General features: G+C 45.4%; 1 protein-coding gene across 2 annotated transcripts; it reads left to right on the forward strand.

Moving 5' to 3' along the window:
- Nucleotides 1-1,829: 1,829 nt before the first annotated feature.
- LOC140206687 (cell adhesion molecule CEACAM6-like) lies at nucleotides 1,830-20,727 on the forward strand. Of its 2 annotated transcripts, XM_072274835.1 has the most exons (10): nucleotides 1,830-1,906; nucleotides 2,109-2,426; nucleotides 7,441-7,716; nucleotides 8,925-9,185; nucleotides 14,040-14,160; nucleotides 15,505-15,560; nucleotides 15,960-16,024; nucleotides 17,216-17,257; nucleotides 18,663-18,706; nucleotides 19,080-20,727. In XM_072274835.1, exons 1-10 carry the CDS (start codon nucleotides 1,855-1,857, stop codon nucleotides 19,081-19,083), a joined length of 1,239 nt encoding a protein of 412 aa, XP_072130936.1. In that variant the 5' UTR covers nucleotides 1,830-1,854; the 3' UTR covers nucleotides 19,084-20,727. The 2 variants fall into 2 exon arrangements, with proteins under 2 accessions (XP_072130936.1, XP_072130937.1); XM_072274836.1 differs by lacking the exon at nucleotides 18,663-18,706.
- The last annotated feature ends 282 nt before the right edge of the window (nucleotides 20,728-21,009 follow it).

Below are 21,009 nucleotides of genomic sequence, written 5' to 3' on the forward strand. Positions count from 1 at the left end.
CGTTATGAGTTGGAGCAGAACCGGGTGTTTCTTCCACGTCCACAGAATGGGTGTCCTGATCCTCTGATTGAGGAATTCCTCAAACACTTCTCCTTCACCCTTCGCTTCTGGGCCACCTTCTTCCTGGTAATGCCCGCGTCCCAGCAACCCAGACACCCTATCTCGTGCGGTATACCTATTATTGCGGTGTACGGCCACAGGGTGGCGCTGCTCTGGCTGCCTGTCCCCTTCCCCTCTCCTGCCAGTCACCCAGGAGACTACCTCCTTCATCTCGGGGTGACTACCGTCCTGTAGCTTCTACCTATCAGCTCCTCATGCTCCCGTGTGAATCGAAGCTCACGGAACAGCAGCTCCGGTTCCTTAAGTTGGTCCCTCAGGAGCTGCACTCGATGTACGTTGTGCTGATGTATTTATGCGGGATAGAGGTGGCATCTGAATTTCGCTAAATCTCACACAAGGAGCAGAACACTGACTCCGCATCTGTTCTCAGCGCACTAGCTAGTCAAAAGAAATCAACTTACCACAAACTTAATTCCTTACTTCGAGCATTCGCCTGCGTTCGTCCAAGTATGTTGCGGCCTCCTCTTGTTCAGCGCACTAGCTATGTACTATCAGAAAAATATAATACTTACTCGAAACGTTCTCGATAACTTACTCAGAGCATCCGCCCTGCGATTGTTGAAGCTTGTTCAGCCCAAGCCTGCTTAACCAAAGCCAGACCAGGGTAGTAATGTCTCACTCCGTCATGGCCGTTCCAGCATGGTGAATCGTTCTGCACCTATTTGGTCGAGACAGGGAGTGTGTATCATGATCGTTGCCATAGACACCGCAAGTAATGCATGTACTAAAGTTTGCCAAATATTTAAGTAAGTAAACGAACGAATGAATGAACAAATAAAGGAATAAACAAACAAGTAAACGAATAAACAAATTAAAGATTAATTTTGAGGACGTGTTCGTGGGTCGATGGACCGTGAGACATTTGATTGCAGAGGCTGGAGGTAAATCTCTGAGTGTCTGTCTTCCGGCTCCTGTATATTCTTGGGTTGGTAATAATGAGAAGAGAGCGTATCCTGGTGGTGATGGTCCTTAATGAGTCACGGCCTTTTATAGACGGATTGGATTATGGCGGGGCTTGTACTGTGATGGATGTGATTGTATATACAACCCTCTGCAATCTTTGTCGATCCTGTGCATCGGAGCCTGCACACCAGACGGCGATGACCACAGTCAGAATGCTCTCCACTTCCCAGTCTTGGTGACACACCAATACCAGATCTCTTCAGTCATCTAATAGGATTCAGCCGATGACGTGCTTTCCTGTGTGAATGTATAAACATGAGACGCCAAGCAGAGATTCTCTGAGAAGGAGTTTACAGCTGCTGGCCCGAATCGCCGCCGACCCTCCAGTGAGGATTAGTGTGTGTTCTCATCGTTTTAGGTTCCTTCAATCTCCATCTTCTGGCTCTGCGATCCAATCAGCTCCCGTTTTTCACACAGTGGATTCTCGGGATCTGGCACGGAGGCCAGGAAATGCGGCTGAGTCCACGAATGCAACAGAGATAGTCGCTGCTCTCTCGTGATCGCGTGGATAACGTTCAGTTTACTCTCTCTTTATCACTTCATGTCGCCGGGTGAGAGAAACTACCTTTGAGATCATTATCGGATTCAACACAGCAGCGGATAGTTGGGGAACAGCACACAAGGTTTGATTCAGATCTGAGCAGAGTACAGATTCTCTGATCCAATCAGCGCTGCCGCTTGTGACGTCAGAATCCAATTATCTGCCCCTCAAACCCGGAAGTGCGGCTCAGTCTCCGAGTGTAACAGAGATCGGCGCTGCTCTCTGTCGGGATGTCGGGACTGCCCTTCGCAGCGCTCGTTCTTTGTCTCTGCATAACGGCGGGTGAGGGTCACTCTCTCGAACAGTCAGTGGTCGGATAATCATCAGAGTGGCGGGTGGTTGGAGTCATGAAAATCAGGGTTATAAGGGTCGACCTTACTGAGCTATGTCGAGACCCCTGGTATTTGTACAGATTGAGATACGTGCAGTTCTCGATTCTATCCGTGTCTGTCGCTTTTCCCTCATACGATTTTCTCTCTGTCAGGTGAGTCTCAGCAGTTTACCATTTTCGTTGAGCGCAGCCAATTAAGTGTCACAGTCGGGGGAAATGCGCTCTTTTCAGTGCGGCCGTCGGGCAATGTCATCAGTGGAAACTGGAGTTTTAACGGGGAAACAATCGCCCAGTGGATCAACCAGACCGTGACCGTTGACAAGGCCTACACATCGCGGGCTTATGTATTCATCTCCAATGGGTCGCTTCTGCTGAAGTCGTTGAACATGTCGGACAATGGGGAATACCGTGTGACTATCGTTCCAACTAATGGCTCCCGAACCTCAGCGACCATCTTTCTGCGTGTTATTGGTAAGTGAGACAAAGCTTTACAGAGTCATGCAATCTCGGACTATAACATTCATTTTTATTCCTGTGGCGACAGAATACAATATGACCTGTACTTGTAGTTGTTGGATGACCCATTGTTTCTGAATGAAAAAAAAAAATTCTACCGAGGGAACAACACAGATCTGCATTAGATTTAGTTTGAAGATCCTCTCGGACAACGTTCGGCTATGATCGGTGGCTGTGGGTGGTGAACCTCGCCTCTAGCGCACCCTGCCGGTCCCAATTTGCGGACTGTTCAACTCTCACCCGGCCCAGTAAAGCTGTAGATTAGTAACTACAACAGGATCAATGAACAGTCCACGGGAGTGGACAAGACAACATACAGTGCAAATACAAATATAAATAAATAGTCATAAATACTCAGGACATGAAATCACGGGGTAAGGGTCCTTAAACTGAGATCATTGGTTGTGGGAACATGTCACTGGATGGCCAGTGGGTGTAGTTATCCGCTTTGTTCTAGAGCCTGATGGCTGAAGGGTTGTAACTGTTCCTGAACGTGGTGGTGCGAGTCCTGAGGTTCTTGTACCTTCTACCTGATGTCAGCATCGCGAAAATAGCATGTCCTGGGTGGTGAGGATATTTCAGGGCAAATTATGTTTTCATCCGACAGCCGTTCATGTAGATGCACTCAGTGCTTGGGAGGGCTTTACCGGTGATGAACTGGGCCGTGACCACTACTTTTTATAGGATTTTCCATTCAAAGGCATTGATTTTTCTCATACCAGGCCGCGAATTTTATGTTCCCTGGCGCCCACCGCTTTATTTTCACCATGGATGTCCACTCCCTATATACTTCCATCCCCCATCAGGAAGGTCGCAAAGCTCTACGCTTCTTGTTGGTTTCCAGACCTAATCAGTTCCCCTCTACCACCACCCTACTCTGTCTAGCGGAATTAGTCCTTACTCTTAATAATTTCTCCTTTGGCTCCTCCCACTTCCTCCAAACTAAAGGTGTAGCTATGGGCACCCGCATGCGTCCTAGCTATGCCTGCCTTTTTGTTGGCTTTGCGGAACAATCGATGTTCCGTGTCTATTCTGGTATCTGCCCCCCACTTTTCCTTCGCTACATCGACGACTGCATTGGCGCTGCTTCCTGCACGCATGCAGAGCACCTTGACTTTATTAACTTTGCCTCCAACTTTCACCCTGCCCTCAAGTTTACCTGGTCCATTTCGGACACCTCCCTCCCCTTTCTAGATCTTTCTGTCTCTGTCTCTGGAGACAGCTTATCCACTGGTGTCTACTATAAACCTACTGACTCTCACAGCTATCTGGACTATTCCTCTCCTCATCCTGTCTCTTGCAAAAATGCCATCCCCTTCTCGCAATTCCTCCGTCTCCGCCGCATCTGCTCTCAGGATGAGGCTTTTCATTCTAGGACGAGGGAGAAGTCTTCCTTTTTTAAAGAAAGGGGCTTCCCTTCCTCCACTATCAACTCTGCTCTTAAACGCATCTCCCCCATTTCACGTATATCTGCTCTCACTCCATCCTCCCGCCACCCGACTAGGAATAGGGTTCCCCTGGTCCTCACCTACCACTCCACCAGCTTCCGGGTCCAACATATTATTCTCCATAACTTCCGCCACCTCCAACGGAATTCCACCACTAAGCACATCTTTCCCTCCCCCAATTTCTCTGCATTCCGCAAGGATCGCTCCCGGCACAACTCCCTTGTCCATTCGTCCCCCCCCCTCCCCCATCCCTCCCCACTGATCTCCCTCCTGGCACTTAGCCTTGTAAGCGGAACAAGTGTTACACATGCCCTTACACTTCCTCCCTTACCACCATTCAGGGCCACAAACAGTCCTTCCAAATGAGGCAACACTTCACCTGTGAGTCGACTGGGGTGATATACTGCGTCCGGTGCTCCCGATCTGGCCTCTTATATATTGGCGAGACCCGCCGCAGACTGGGAGATCGTTTTGCTGAACACCTACGCTCTGTCCGCTGGAGAAAGCAAGATCTCCCAATGGCCACACATTTTAATTCCACATCCCATTCACATTCTGACATTTCTATCCACGGCCTCCTCTACTGTAAAGATGAAGCCACACTCAGGTTGGAGGAACAATACCTTATATTCCGTCTGGGTAGCCTCCAACCTGATGGCATGAACATCGACTTCTCTAACTACCGCTAATGCCCCACCTCCCCCTCGTACCCCATCTGTTACTTATTTTTATACATACATTCTTTCTCTCACTCTCCTTTTTCTCCCTCTATCCCTCTGAATATACCCCTTGCCCATCCTCTGGGTCTTCCCCCCCCCCCCCCCCACATCCTTGTCTTTCTTCCCGGACCTCCTGTCCCATGATCCTCTCGTATCCCTTTTGCTTATCACCTGTCCAGCTCTTGACTCCATCCCTCCCCCTCCTGTTTTCTCCTATCATTTTGGATCTCCCCCTGCCCCTCCCACTTTCAAATCCCTTACTCACTCTTCCTTCAGTTAGTCCTGACGAAGGGTCTCGGCCTGAAATGTCGACTGAACCTCTTCATAGAGATACTGCCTGGCCTGCTGCGTTCACCAGCAACTTTTATGTGTGTTGCTTGAATTTCCAGCATCTGCAGAATTCCTGTTGTTCCCAAATCATACCTGTTCCGTTTTGTGTGAAACAATTTCCATTGGCTCCAAAACATTAACACTAACACTGAACTTTGGATCATTTCAGTAGCGATGGTTTATCTGGATCATATGGGAAACTGTTGTCAGTATTTCTGTCCTGTGTTTGCCAGTGATTATGCATCATCTTTCTCATTGCCAAGTCACCCTTGCCTGAAGTGAATTGTTTCCTTCTTCCTCCTTCACGAGCTCCATTGATTTGACATTTTTGTCGGGTTTGTTTTGGAAAAATGAAATTTCAAAACGCCATGGCGTCGCAGATTAAAACAGGAAGGAAACAGTCCCTTCGGCCCAACATGTCAATGCCGACCCCTGCATCTCCTTGGTATTCGCAGTTGCTGCGTTCGGTCAATTACATTCCAAACCATTCCGTTCCAATTGTTTATCGAAGTTCGTCTTAAATGTTGCAGCTGTGTTCAGCTTGACAACTTCATCAGGGAGCTCATTCCAGGTGCTTATTACCGTCTGTGTTACCTTTCCTTAGACCTCTTTTAAACCTCTCCCTCTTATCGTGTATCGCTGTCCCCCTAACGCAGATGAATTTGTCATGTGGAACCTTGTTAAAGGCCTTACTGAAGACCATGTAGACAAAATCCACTGTTCTACCTACACCGGACCCCAGCAAATCCAAACGTTTTGTCAGACCCGCAGAATTACCACACTGACCATTCGCGATCAAGCCTTGACTATCAGAATGATGGTCGAGGTTATCTCTTAGAAATCCCTTAAATACTGTTCCTGTAACTGAAAACACGCTCTCTGGCCGGGGGTTTCCCAGCTGGAGCTTCCCACTCATCGTGATAAATGGAACACAATTACCCAATATCAGACCTTCTGCACATTTTTCCGTAACGTACATATGCTACAAGATCTCAGAATGATCAGAATTCCTTCAGTTTTAAGATAGCAATCGATGAGGTACGGTGTCGACATTGCGGGAGAAATTAAATTAAATTTGATCAATTTCAATTATGACTCCATTAGGCGGGAACTCTGGAGAGTTATTTTAAACAGTTGACTTTAGGGACGTCCACACCTGCCACGTGGAACTCCTTAAGCACCAACTGCCCAGTGCACAATAGACAGGACGTTTGTTCCAGTAGAAGGAAGGACAAGCGTCTGACTATCAGAGCTCTTTAAATGACGAGACAGCAGTGAATTTACCCAGGAAGACAAAATGTAAAGATTTGGAAGCTAAAGCAAAAAAATGATTCTTGATTTTTTTAATAGTTTACGAAATAAACTGGCAGAGAACTCAAAATGGAGCTAGGAGTATTGGCTCTCCTGAAGATCAATAAAGTGAATAAATCCACACTCCTATTCAGAGAGTGAAGAGACCAATGGCAAATATCTTCCTATCCCCTCTCCAGAGAAATGAGGTCCCGGAGGGCTGGTGACCGGATAATGTTTCACTATTTAAAATGGGAAAGTTTCGTTCTATAAGAAGCTTGTGGAGGCATTGGAGACGGCGCAGAGGTGGCTGACAAGGATGCTGCCTGAGTCAGAGAGCACGGGCAATAAGATTGTGCGAGTCATAGACGGAGTCGACAGCCTGCATATTTTATTTTATCTTTTCATGATCATAAAGCCAAACATTCATCTTTAGACAGAATGAGAAGAACTCAATTAACCTGCAAACGGTGCAGAAAGTATTCATAAGGATGCAAACAGAATGGGCATGTTTTGGCGTTAGACGTCTTGTTCGATCGAGATCTTCATCTGGGAGGGTGGGAGGCCGTTGCATGACCATATAGAGGAGACTAAAAAGCACGAGGGGAACAGCTTATCTCGATGTTCACGTATGTCTCAGCATGATGGGTCTAAAGTGAAGAAAATAGATTGATACCGAGTGAGGTACAATTTAAAAGGGACCCAAATAGCGACATCTTCATGCAACCTGTGTTTCGTAAGTGTTAGGAACTGCCGGAGGGAATGCTGGGGGTGCGTGCAACTTTAATGTTCAGAAATCATTTAGATTGTAAAAGGATATAACAGCTTGTACACGGTCCAGTCGCAGGCAAATGGGAATAGTTCAGGGAGACATCCTGGTCATCATGAAGGAAATCGGCCGAAGGGCCTCTGAGATGATCTATCACGCCATGGATAAGCCTGAAGGGAGAGGATTTCAGAATACTGGCTCTGAGTGAGCGGAGAATGAGGAATGAAGAGACGTGTCTCAGCTCCAGTGTTTTCATCTCAAACCTTATGACCATCAAATGGAATTATTGTTTAATGTTAACTTATTATGGAATGATAAATATTTGATTTCGTTTTCAGATACGGAACGGGATCTATAAACTTCCAGATTATATTGCTGATCTGAGCACTAACCAATCGCCTATGTTTTAACAGAACCTGTTTCCAATGTCACCGTAACATCTAATGCCACCAGACTGATAGAGTACAGTGACAGCGTCGCGATAACCTGCTTCGCAAGAGGCACGGAAGTCTCTTACCTGTGGCTTAAGGAGAACAGCCCGATAATTCCCGGTGGCAGGTTTGAACTGAGTGCCGATAACAGCACACTCGCTGTTTCAGGAGTGCGACGGACAGACGAAAATTTCACCTGCAGAGCAAGTAACTTGATAAACAGCTCGACAAGCGCCCCGTTTCATCTCGATGTCTACTGTAAGTAACCCGAGTCTCCGGTAATTACATATCATTTTACAAGTCCTGCTGGATACGGGGTTCCGGGAGAGTGGGATTATATCAGTGAATGTTACCCTAGAAATAAACAACTACAGGCAAGCACCGAAGTAACTGAACAGTTGATTGGGAGACGGATTCGAGTCTGTCTCGGGCGCTGGTGAATTAAAATTGAAATTTTGAATTTCCAACCTCAAATCCGAGTCGCATTGCGTCGGGATGAAACTACCACATCGTCGGTTCACTTCTGCACTGCAGATGAAAGAAATGTGCAGGATAAACTGCTCTGTCCTACAAGTGTCTTCACGATGCGTTTTTAGATTTTCCAATCACCACAGTTCAAAGGCAATTGTGATCTACATGAAATTTGGGTGGGGTGCCTATCCACTCTATCCGTTCCTCTTAATAAGTTGTATACCTCTATCATGCCCCCTCTCATCCTCCTTCTCTCCAAAGAATAAAGCCCTAGCTCCCTTAATCTCTCATCATAATGCATACTCTCCAAACCAGGCAGCATCCTGGTAAATCTCCTCTGTACCCTTTCCAATACTTCCGCATCCTTCCTGTAGTGAGGCGACCAGAACTGGACGCAGTACTCCCAGTGTGGCCTAACCAGAGTTTTGCAGAGGTGCATCATTACATCGCGACTCTTAATCTCTATCCCTCGACTTATGATAGAGACTGAACATAGAATATTGAATCTGAAAATGGGCCCGTCCATACACGCTGTAAATTGGAGAGTTCCTATAATTACATGCAAGGTCAGTGACGTGACAGTATGGTGTACGCCCACGTGAGATTCTGCCCGAACCCTGATTACATTAGTGACTGTACCTACACTCCAAGCTGCCTTACTTTCGCACCGCAGAGAGACGTCGGCTATTTTGTTTGGAAAGGTTTTCCTGAATTATTTTCCACAAACCCCACACCTAGAGAAGTTATGCAAAAGAATACGCTTATGTCTGGCGTGCATTGTCTCCAGTTTGGAGAAGGAAGCGGGTCTGGGGATGATCTGACACTGTTCCCCGACTCTCCTATCCTACTTACAGCGCGTGTCTTCCAGAAAAATGCATTCGCTGGTGTATAGGAGCACTTTCAACGGTGATGGGCTGTTCCTCCTCTTACGCTGAGAAACTCTGATGTATTTCCTGTGTAATTTTCTATCAATCCGTTTTGTCCATTTGTTTTAGACGGACCGGACCGTCCATATATCATCACTCAACCGAACTCCTCTCTTCACGTTGCCGGAAGCACCATAAGGTTAACATGTTTGACACAGTCGCGGCCAGTTGCTGAATTGAAATGGCGACTGAACGGTGCCCACCCACAAAGTGGGCAGGTTCTCATCCTCGACAACATCTCTGTCTGCCAGACGGGAAACTACACTTGTGAGGCCTATAACACTGTTACAAACAGGAACAATACCTCAACCACGCAAATCAATGTGCTCGGTAGGCAGTCTGTTTCTCCCTTTCTTGAGGTCATTTAATTAATGATGTTGGTGCAGTCAGGCCGGCGTATCTGAACTAAATGCCTGAACCCGATCAGAATATTGACTACGATATCAATGTAGTTGTATGTTGCATAGTGATGAATAACAGTATTGATTCAGATGAAAAGCGGAATTGTTTTGACTTGCGGATTGCATTACAAATACTACCTTGCTGCAGTTAAGATCATAAAGCCATAAGGCATTGGAAGGAGGATTGGACCATTTGGCCAATGGAGTCTGTTCCGCCATTTCATAATTCGTGATCCAACATTCCTCACAGTCACAATCGCATTCGTTTCCGCATCTTCCTTCATGCCCTGACCAATCAAGAATCATTCGTCCTCTGTTCATATTTACGTAACGACATGGCTTCTGCCTTAAACTTACATAACAACATGGTCTCTATAGCTGCCTATGGATTATAATTCCCAGATTCACCACCCTCAGGCGAAATGAATTCCTTTTCGTCTCCGTTCTAATAGCACGCCACTCTATTCAGAGATTTTGCCTTCTGGCATTAAACTCTCCCACATGAGAAACATCCTCTCCACATCCACTCTACTAAGACCTTTCACAATTCGGTAGGTCTCCATGACGTCACCCCACATTCTTCTAAATTGCAGTGGGTAGAGACCCAGCACCTTCACTCTCTCGTCTCCTGAAAGGCCGTTCAAAGCTGGAATCATTTTGGGGAATCTCCTGCAGTTTCATCACATTCTTTCTAAAACGAGGATCCAAAAATAGATCACAATACTCCAGGTGAGGTCTCACCAGTGCTTTATAAAGCAGCATTTCATCCTTGCTTTTATATTCTAGAACCCTTGAAATGCATGCTAACATTGCATGACCCCTGATACTTGGAACTTTCAACATATCACCAGTATATTCTGCAGTGAGGGCTGATGCAAAATACTAATTCAGTTCTTTCACCAATTCGTTATCCCCCATTACTACCTCACCTGCCAGGTGAGGCGACACTTCACCTGTGAGTTGGTCGGGGTGATATACTGCGTCCGGTGCTCCCGATCTGGCCTTCTATATGTTGGCGAGACCCGCCGCAGACTGGGAGATCGCTTTGCTGAACATCTACACTCTGTCCGCCAGAGAAAGCAGGATCTCCCAGTGGCCACACATTTTAATTCCACATCCCATTCCCATTCTGACATGTCTATCCACGGCCTCCTCTACTGTAAAGATGAAACCACACTCAGGTTGGAGGAACAACACCTTATATTCCGTCTGGGTAGCCTCCAACCTGATGGCATGAACATCGACTTCTCTAACTTCCGCTAATGCCCCACCTCCCCCTCGTACCCCATCTGTTATTTATTTTTATACGCACATTCTTTCTCTCACTCTCCTTTTTCTCCCTCTGTCCCTCTGACTATACCCCTTCCCCATCCTCTGGGTTACCCCCCCCCCCCCCGTCTTTCTCCCTGGACCTCCTGTCCCATAATCCTCTCGTATCCCCTTTTGCCAATCACCAGCCCAGCTCTTGGCTCCATCCCTCCCCCTCCTGTCTTCTCCTATCATTTTGGATCTTCCCCTCCCACTCCCACTTTCAAATCTCTTACTAGCTCTTCCTTCATTGAGTCCTGACGAAGGGTCTTGGCCTGAAACTTCGACTGTACCTCTTCCTAGAGATGCTGCCTGGCCTGTTGCGTTCACCAGCATTTTGTGTGTGTTAGTACCTCACCACCATCGTTCTTCAACGTCCCGATATCCACTCCCGCTTCTCTTTTCACTCTTGATGTACGTGAAGACACTTTGCCTGTCGTCATTAATATTATTGGCTAGAGTACTTTCGCATTCATCTTTACCTTCTTAATTACTTTTTAACTGACGTTTGTTTTTTTTTAAATTTTCCGCTAAATATGCAGGTTCCCATTTATGGATGTTTACCGTTTAGATTGCTTACCGACTATTTCACTTATTTACTGGTTAAAATTACAAAAAAAAGCAGCGCAAGGATTTATTTAAAGCTAATGTTATGCCTTTAATTGATCAGATTAAACATCTGCTTACTAAATGCTCACCAATGGCTTTGTCACTGTTAAATCGGATTAATGCTATCAAGGCGATTATTTTACCTCAATTCTTATATTTATTTCAAGCGGTGCCAAATTTTTTTCCGAAATCTTGTATTGATAATGTTGATTCTAAAATCTGTTCATATATATGGCAGAATAAAACTCCTGGGTTAGTTTAAAGATACTTACAGAAGTCTAAAAGGGAGGGTGGGCTGGCACTGCCGAACTTTAGATTTTACTATTAGGCAATTAATATTCGATATTTAAAAATTTGGACATGAGAATTGGACACAACTTCTAGTCCACATTGGATATATCTTGAATTCAAATCTATAAAAGGGTTTTCATTGGGTTCTGTCTTAGGGACTTCCCTTCCCTTTGCTCTTTCTACATTGCATAAACAAACGGATAATCCAATAGTTAAATATACTTCACGAATATGGTTTCAATTTCTAAACTTTTTCGGGTTGAATAAATTTATTCTAGAAAGCGCGGTTATATCTTTTTTAACCCTCTATTATGGATCAAGTCTATATGTTTTGGAAAACCAAAGGTAAATGAGATCTTGTAATCTATTTTTGGATAACTGTTTCATGTCCTTTGAACAATTATCTAATACATATAATTTGTCTACATCCCATTTCCTTAGATATTTACAGTTTAGAAACGTTTTAAATGCTGTTCTTCCTAAACTACCCAATCATCTAACTTCCCATTAATAATTGTTCCATTATAAATCCTGCTTTTGGACAATGTGTTGGCTTTCACTTCTCTTGTTAGCCACGGTTAGCCATGTTTCCTTTAGAATATATCTTCCTCCTCTGCCGTCATCCCTGCCAGTGTTCTTTTTCAATTAAAACTGGCCATCTCCTCTCCAGTGCTTCTCTAATTTCTTTTGACGCACTGACTTCAGCTTCTCCTTCTCAAATTTCAGGATGAATTCGATCATGTTGTGATCACTTACGCCAACGTTCTTTTTTTTCCCCTTAAATTCAATTCTGGCTCATTGCACAACACCCAATCCGGAGCAGCTGAGCTCGTACCGATATCTGTCTCCACAGCATCTCCACGTACCGTTGTAACAGTCTGATTTCCATCTCCCTGCAACTCCACTTTAAACCCTATCGAACAACAACAATAAAACATCCCGGAAGGACAATCCAGTTCAGGAGCAAACCGTCCCTTCGGTGTCGGTCGCAACATCCCTGGAAGAGAGCCCAATGATCATAATTCGCATTCCCTTCCTCCTTCGCCACTCCTTTGCCACGTGTTAGATATGAAATGGTTCTAGTTCTTGCTTCAAGAGCAAGTGACACTGGTGTCTTATTTTCACATGTCCCAGGGAACAATTGAACTGTAACCAAGTACAATTTTGTTTTACTGTGATCTGATAGATAATGCACACACTTGCTGCAGGGAAAAACCAAGTATGCGGAAACTCTGAAAGAAGAATACTTTATCACCTTAAGTGACAGCAGATGGCGTTTAATGTGAATAAGTGTGAGGTTATTCACTTTGGGAGCAAGAACAGGAAGGCAGATTATTATCTGAACGGTGTGGAGTTAGGTAAGGGAGAAATACAAAGAGATCTAGGAGTACTTGTTCATCAGTCTCTGAAGGTGAATGAGCAAGTGCAGCAGGCAGTGAAGAAGGCTAATGGAATGTTGGCCTTTATTACAAAGGGAATGGAGTACAAGAGCAAGGAAATCATTTTGCATTTGTACAGGGCCCTGGTGAGACCACACCTGGAGCATTGTGTGCAGTTTTGGTCTCCAGGGTTAAGGAAGGACCTTCTGGCTGTGGAGGAGGTGCAGCGTAGGTTCACTAGGTTAATTCCTGGGATGTCCGGACTGTCTTACGTAGAGAGGTTAGAGAGACTGGGCTTGTACACGCTGGAATTAAGGAGATTGAGGGGGATCTGATTGAGACATATAAGATTATTAAGGGATTGGACAAGATAGAGGTAGGAAATACTTTCCAGATGCTGGGAGAGTCCAGTACCAGAGGGCATGGTTTAAGAATAAGGGGTAGGTCATTTAGGACAGAGCTGAGGAGGAACTTCTTCTCCCAGAGAGTTGTGGAGGTGTGGAACGCGTTGTCTCAGAAGGCAGTGGAGGCCAATTGTCTGGATGCTTTCAAGAAGGAGCCAGATAGGTATCTTATGGATAGGGGAATCAAGGGTTATGGGGACAAGGCAGAAACCGGGTAATGATAGTAGTTGATCAGCCATGATCTCAGAATGGCGGTGTAGGCTCGAAGGGCCGTATGGTCTACTTTTGCACCCATTGTCATTTGTTTATTGAAAGGATGGCAATATTTTGTGACGGAAGTGGTGAAATTACGTCCGCAGCCGTTGTAAGTTTAAAACATGAACGAACAGCATGTCTGATAGCCGATAATATAGGGGGCAAATGCCGTCAGAAATGACAGAATAGCCGGGGCTGTGACGGTGTGCTTTAGCAAGGAATTATTAAAGAACCACTTCGAGTTGGAAGATTCTCAAATCTATTTAGATTGTAAACCGAACAAATACCCAATTGTTCTTTTGGTCACAGACAGGAGATAGCGAACTTATCTCGTTTTATTGATCACAATCTATTTTCAATGTCCAGACTGGCGACCAGAATATTTCAAAGCGTGGATCGACGTTCAAATCTGAACTGTCTGGGACAAAATAATCGATTCCAAACTTACATAGTCAAATAGTTATTAAAATCAATTTGCCACTGAAAAAGATGAGTTTTCGCAGATGTAATATATAAATTTGCTCTGTGTGTTAATAGCTAAAACAGATGGTATTTTTACCCTCGGCTCTGGCGCAATCGCAGGCATTATGCTTGGTTTACTTGGCGTGGGCCTGATCGGTGGAATCACTGGATGGTTGACCGCGAGGAAAACTGGCGGGTAAATGCATTTTTCTCAGAAAATCACTACTTCTGTCAATAATTGGGGGAGGTGTTTTTGCAGAAATGACACATTGAAAACTTTGAACGCGAATTTGCGATGCGACAGCTGACTGAAGCAAATTACACAAACTGGAGCTGGAGGGCACTGGCGAGTCAGGCATTATTTGTTGGGGGACATGAACAGACCCTTTTGGGTGCGGAGATGCAGGATGAGGAAGTGCTTCACAGGGCACAGAGAGTTCTGCGATTTATTACCGTGGCAACAATTATTGGAGTCAGAAATGTGTACCTAACAGGGACAGAACTCTTGGCCGTATTGAAAATGTATTGTTCATGTCTCCTCACCATATGACAGGAGGCAAGCTAAGGATTCAGAAATGGTGCAGAAGAAATATACCAGAGCGGATACTGGGTTCAGGGATAGATTGTGCTTTTGGAAGACAGCTGTTTCCTGGAAGGCATTTAAGGTGGAGTTTATACTGAAACTCATAAACATCAGAGTTTCATATGTGAGTTTGAAGTTGCTCTTCCACATCACTGAGTCCAGGATTAAAGACTAGAGACTCTAGATGAAAGAGGCAGGCATTACAAGTCAGGGTGAATGGTTTGCTTTCCAGCAGTTTGCTGCTGGAACAGGGGGCGCTCTGTTTGCAGATCTCCTGAGGGCGGATCAACTGCGGCCTTTAAGAGGGAAATGGATAATTAAATGGTGACGATTCATGTGCAAGGTGCAGGAATGGAACACGGACGGTGCATTGGTGTAGATCCTCACCAGGCACTGAGGTCCTTTTCCGTGAGATAACGGATCTATGAGTGAATATTACCCTGTCGATAACAATCAGTTTCAGTCACAGTGGAGCAGTTGGTCAATCCGCACGTCCCCGGTGTTTAAGGAAAATGGGGACCGCTCGGTCTCCACCTGTTGGCATTTTAAACCTCTTTACCCAAGGAGGAGCTAAAATTGATTAGCAACTCTAGAATTATGCCACAGATCAGGAGACATCCGTGGACAGAATCAGTATTATCTTGTACGTGGACGTGGCTTTCCTGAAGTGTGAGCATTTGTTTGAAAGTGGGCTGCGTTCATTAATGCAGGTGTGTCACTTTCTCCTGGAAAGCTGAGGTCCGAAATTCCAGAACGTTTTCTATCCATAACCCATTATGGTCACTGTTGTTGAGATCGAGTAGGACTGGAATCGGGTATCCAATAACAGGAACAGTATCAAGGAATGAATAGAAATTATCAAATGGAATTATAGGGGTCGTTCTCATTCGGTGTATCAGTGAAGGAAAGTGACATCCTGCCGAATTCATGTTTTGACCTTTGTTTCTGTTTATTCAGCATCAAAGATCCACCGCAATCCAAACACGACACGAGCACCAATTCCGGAAAAAACAGTGAGTGAACCCAGTTTGAGCTGTTCTATTACTGAGCCCACGGAAATCTAAACATTGCATTTAAATATGGAAGCTCATAGCGCACACAAGCTGGAGGTCGTTTTATCTTGCCTATCGTTTGGTATCCCAGTGAAAAAAGTTTAAATTTTGAACTGAACATTACAATATCAGGGAGAGATGGAATTGTAGGTTAGTGGACTTAATTTCCCTTCATATTGATCAATATAGGCCCTCAGTTACTGGTCTTCTGTACAAGAGATTACGTGTTTCTGACAACTGGATGGGACGTGGCTCACGCTATGGTTGCATTTTGTTTGGGGCCCGGATTGACGTCTGCAGCACTAACAACGGTCCCTACTGCTCTTCACCGTTGTGACATATTCTGTTTTGCCCCCACAGGCACCTTGGATACAAACGCTGCGGACGCATCGCAAAACTATGAAAATTTCCCAGGGAATGAGCAGGTTGGATGTTTGTATTATGTTCATGGTCTCAGTCATTGTTTTGCGAAGGAAAGATAAGAACATCGGTAATGTGATCGGTAGCGTCCATCGGGCCCTTGGGCACTGATTGGCCATTTATGTAGATCACCGGTTCACATTTCCAGTTAACTGAGGAACAACGCCTCTAAGTAGACCCAAACCAGATAGCAACGAACATCGACCTTTTCCTACCCGTGTTTTTGTTCACTTCCCTCTTGTTCCATTCTTCGCCCTCGACTCTTATCTCTTATCTTCACATGTCCATGAACTTCCCCGGAGACTCTCCATCTTCGATTTCTACCATGGTCCCGTCTCCTCTGTAATCGGATTCATTTTCCTTCAGCGCTTTACCTTCCCCACTGTCCAGGCCCACCATTCACCTTCCACATAGACAACCTTCCTCTCCCCCACTTATTGTTTTTTTTTTAAATTCTGGCGCCTTTCTGCTTCCTTTCCAGTCCAGCAGAAGGCTTTCGGCCCAAAACGTCGAATGTTTATTAATTTTCATTGATGCTACCTGAAATGCTGGGTTCCTCCGGCATTTTGTGTGCGTTATTCCGGATTTCCAGCACCTGCAGAACTTCTTCACCCGAGTTATTTGCTGTTTCTGCAGAATACATAATTGTTGTACAATGCAAAAAAGACAGCTCTTACTCTGAGTGGAATATATTTCATGAAGGATCCTCTTTAAATGTCCGGTCAAAGCGGGAAAGACACAAGGGGAAGCGGTGGTTAGGTCTGCACCTGCCGGACTGTGATTAGCGATGATCTATGTGAACGTTTAGAGAAATAGCAAATACGGTCAGCATCCTGAGGACACAAGTCCATATCCCCTCTCTGTGACGTGCAAATTCTGATCAGGAATAATCTCTCAAGATGTTTGGTTCTGTAGGCGAGCTCCTCGTCAAATAACATTCATCATGCTACCCTTATTGCTGAATGCTTACAAATCATCTAATGCTGTCCGGAAGCGTTCCTGGTGTCAGAGAAAATATGTACTTTCCTGACACTGAATCGGAAACGCGCAGTCTGTCGAACGGCGAATGATGCAATATGCTCCAATCAGCAGTGAATGTGAAAATTGATACTCCCTTTTTTATGTGCAGAGTCAGAATACAATTGTTGTGCACTTGGTTAAACGCTTCAATAGAAATCTTCATGTTCTCGTTCCAGGGCACAAGGAACAATGCAGATGATGGAAATTCCACTTATATGGTAAGGCCTACATTTGCGTCAATGCCTTCTTGAAGTAATTGTTTCCACTTTACACAGTAAGAGACAGACGCTGAAGTGAGGCATTCGATAGCGAAAATGAAATCGAAGAGGCAACAGTTGGGGACAAGGACATGGCGGATCAACTCATGAATTATTAGTGTCAGTCTTTGCTGTGGAGCAAACGATCAGTGTGACAGTGTCAGGACACGGGAGTGGTTGCAGTCACTATAATGAGAAGATGAAAGGCAAGTTGGAAGGGCCGAAGGTAGATAAATCACCTGGACGAAATGGACGAGATTAACTGCACCACAAAATTCTGATGTGGGCCGCTGAAGAGGTAGTAGAAGGATTAGTACTGATATTCCAAGCTACAGATTACTATTGAATTGTTTCTGAGGATTGGAAAATTGCAAATATCACTCTGAGCTTCTTGAAGGAAGGGAAGCGGGTGACAAGGGATTATGTGCCCTTTTGGGAGGTGCAACGAGACCTGGGTGTCATTATACACCAGTCATTGAAAGTGGGCATGCAGGTACAGCAGGCGGTGAAAAAGGCGAATGGTATGCTGGCATTTATAGCGAGAGGATTTGAGTACAGGAGCAGGGAGGTACTACTGCAGTTGTACAAGGCCTTGGTGAGACAACAACTGGAGTATTGTGTGCAGTTTTGGTCCCCTAATCTGAGGAAAGACATCCTTGCCATAGAGGGAGTACAAAGAAGGTTCACCAGATTGATTCCTCGGATGGCAGGACTTCCATATGAAGAAAGACTGGATGAACTAGGCTTGTACTCGTTGGAATTTAGAAGATTGAGGGGGGATCTGATTGAAACGTATAAAATCCTAAAGGGATCGGACAGGCTAGATGCAGGAAGATTGTTCCCGATGTTGGGGACGTCCAGAACGAGGGGTCACAGTTTGAGGATAAGGGGGAAGCCTTTTAGGACAGAGATTAGGAAAAACTTCTTCACACAGAGAGTGGTGAATCTGTGGAATTTTCTGCCACAGGAAACAGTTGAAGCCAGTTCATTGGCTATATTTAAGAGGGAGTTAGATATGGCCCTTGTGCCTACGGCGATCAGGGGGTATGGAGGGAAGGCTGGTGCAGGGTTCTGAGTTGGATGATCAGCCATGATCATAATAAATGGCGGTGCAGGCTCGAAGGGCCGAATGGCCTACTCCTGCACCTATTTTCGATGTTTCTATGTTTCTATGTTTCGCTTGGGGATCATGACTGTCTGCCTCGGATCCTCTTTTCATCATGGTCTGACTATTCCGTGTTGCTTTCAGGCATAATTTATTAAATAAGCGCAAGTACTCTTCAATTTTCTTGCTGTTCCCTTCTGTCTCAAGTTGCTTTTGATAAAAAAAATTCTGCTAAGCATGCTGATTTCGTTACATTAACAGGGACTTGTGCTGGAGGACATATCTGTTTACAGTGATCTGAAGAGGTATGTGAATGGAATATTGGGCTGACGATACACAGTGTCACTTGTAAAGGAAACGTATCTACTAATTCCAGGTCTGTGAGTTATGCAGTGCAATGGTTGTGTCCATGTATATACTACACTGTGATTAGCAGTTTCGAGACACGGAACAACGCAAGATTCGAGTTAGGCGGTATCATACAGCGTTTTATTGATATTGAAAGGAACAAATTTTCTGGGCCCCTGGCGACATGAAATATACTAGTTGTTTTCAAGGTTGCATTGTCATGATGTTTGGTACAGATTCGAAAATCATCACCCCGTAATTGAAACTCACCAGCAGCAGCACTTCCGGGTTACTGACGTAGTCAACATAAATGGTGTGTTGTTTCCTCAGATGACGTCACTGGTGAACGGAAGAGGATAGTTGGCAGGTGAATTGACACAGAGGATGGACAACCATCGAGGAAAAAGCCATCGTTCAGAATGTCTTTCCTTGTTTCTGTATAATTGTTCCCCATGTCTCCGGAGGATTCTCTCTGCGTTTCACATCCTCACGATGAAGATATCACTGAAGGTTTTGACTCGTTAGTATCAAAGCAACTTAGTTTTCTCAGCTCAACCCAGACCTTACATCCCGTAATTGCCACCTCCACACTGCCACCAACATATTCCCTCTCAACGTTGCTGTGTGATACAATTTCTATACCGTCCTGACCCCCATCATGGGCCGATAGTTTTCTGACCACTTGGTACGCTCAGAAACATGAAATATCGTAGTGTTTCGCTCTCAACCCCCAGCATAGCTCCGTTATTCACTTGGCGTGAGGCCGGTTCAGCGGCACAAGCGGCCAAGTGGGAATAATTCCATTAATTTCAACCTTAGCGTCACGGAGCTCGCTGTGAGCAAGGGATACGTATTCGCCCACTGAATATTGTGTCAGTCTCCTCGTATTCAGCTTCCATTAGTGTCCCAGAGGCAGAAACCCATTTGGACAGAGTGGTGGGGATACGAGGATGGAAGGCAGGAGTGTCTATCCAGGGACTAGAAAGTACCTAATAAGCTTTAGTGTTTCCAAGCGAAGCAGCAAATAACATAGTCTCTCTGCTCTTAAGCCTCAATCAACCCTATTTTACTCAGGTGCTGTTAGCATTGCGAGTTCGGAGATGAAGTCCGGCGTCATGTGTAATAAATCTGTAGATCTCCCTATCCAAAGTCCGTGAAGATTAATTGGTCATTGTAAAGTGTCCCGTGGTTAAGTTACTGTTAGAACATCGAACATAGAAGATAGAAATCTACAGCAAATTACAGGCTCTTCGGCCTACAATGTTGTGCCGATCATGGCACCTACTCTGGAAACAGCCTAGAATTACCCTGCCACACAGCCCTCTATGTTTCTAAGCTCCATGCGCCGATCTCACAGACACTTAAAAGATCCCCACAACACCCTGGAGGAACTCAGCAGGTCGGGCAGCATCCGTGGAAAAGATTGGTCGACGTTTCTGGCCGGAACCCTTCGTCGGGACGTTCCGGCCCGAAACGTCGACCGATCTTTCCCACGGAGGCTGCCCGACCTGCTGAGTTCTTCCAGCGTGCTCTGAGTGTTGCTTTGACCCCAGCATCTGCAGATTATTCTGTGTTTGCACTTAAAGATCCATTGCATCCGCCTTCGCTGGGAGTGCATTCCACGCACCCTGCACTCTCTGTGTGAAAATCTTACCTCTGACCTTCCCCTTGTACCGACCCCCAAATTCCATAAAGCTATGCTCTCTCGTGTTAGCCATTTCAACCCTGGGGAAAAGCCTCCAGCTGTCCACACGATCAATCACCGTCATCGTCTTGTACACCTCTCTCAGTCACCTCTCATCCTCCGTCGCTCCAAGGAGAAAAGGCGGAGGTCACGCAACCTATTCTCATAGACCAGGCTCTCCAACCCAGGCATCGCCCTCGTAAATCTCCTCTGTTAATGGGGTTTGTCGTCGGTTGCTGAAAGGCTATTCCGCGCTTTACGGCTGAATAATAAACCTAATAAAACTGAAAACTTTGCTGAAACCCTGAGTTGCCTCCTGATTTCTGCGTGAATTAGCTCAGTAAATGATTATCAATCCGAGTCACTGATTCAGCCTCCGTTACCAATGTTCCTGTACACCGAGATTATGACGTCACTTCCTGTTTGAAAAATCCTGATTTACCCCATAACCCGTTCACATCCCCTGGTTCTTCCACCAGTCTCCCTGGTGTCTATGTTTCACTGTAACGCAGTTACCTGATTTTTTTTTTGGGTATTATGGATTCAAACTTCTTCTTTCTTTGCTCTTTGGTTCGT

Source organism: Mobula birostris, chromosome 13, assembly GCF_030028105.1.
Source record: "Mobula birostris isolate sMobBir1 chromosome 13, sMobBir1.hap1, whole genome shotgun sequence".
NCBI lineage: Eukaryota > Metazoa > Chordata > Chondrichthyes > Myliobatiformes > Myliobatidae > Mobula > Mobula birostris.

Excerpts from the sequence above, each read along its gene's own strand:
- LOC140206687 (XM_072274835.1), top strand. The coding sequence starts at position 1,855 with ATGTCGGGACTGCCCTTCGCAGCGCTCGTTCTTTGTCTCTGCATAACG. Across the intron at positions 7,717-8,924 it reads GTTTCATCTCGATGTCTACT|ACGGACCGGACCGTCCATAT; the intron begins GTAAGTAACCCG and ends CATTTGTTTTAG. Across the intron at positions 9,186-14,039 it reads CACGCAAATCAATGTGCTCG|CTAAAACAGATGGTATTTTT; the intron begins GTAGGCAGTCTG and ends GTGTGTTAATAG.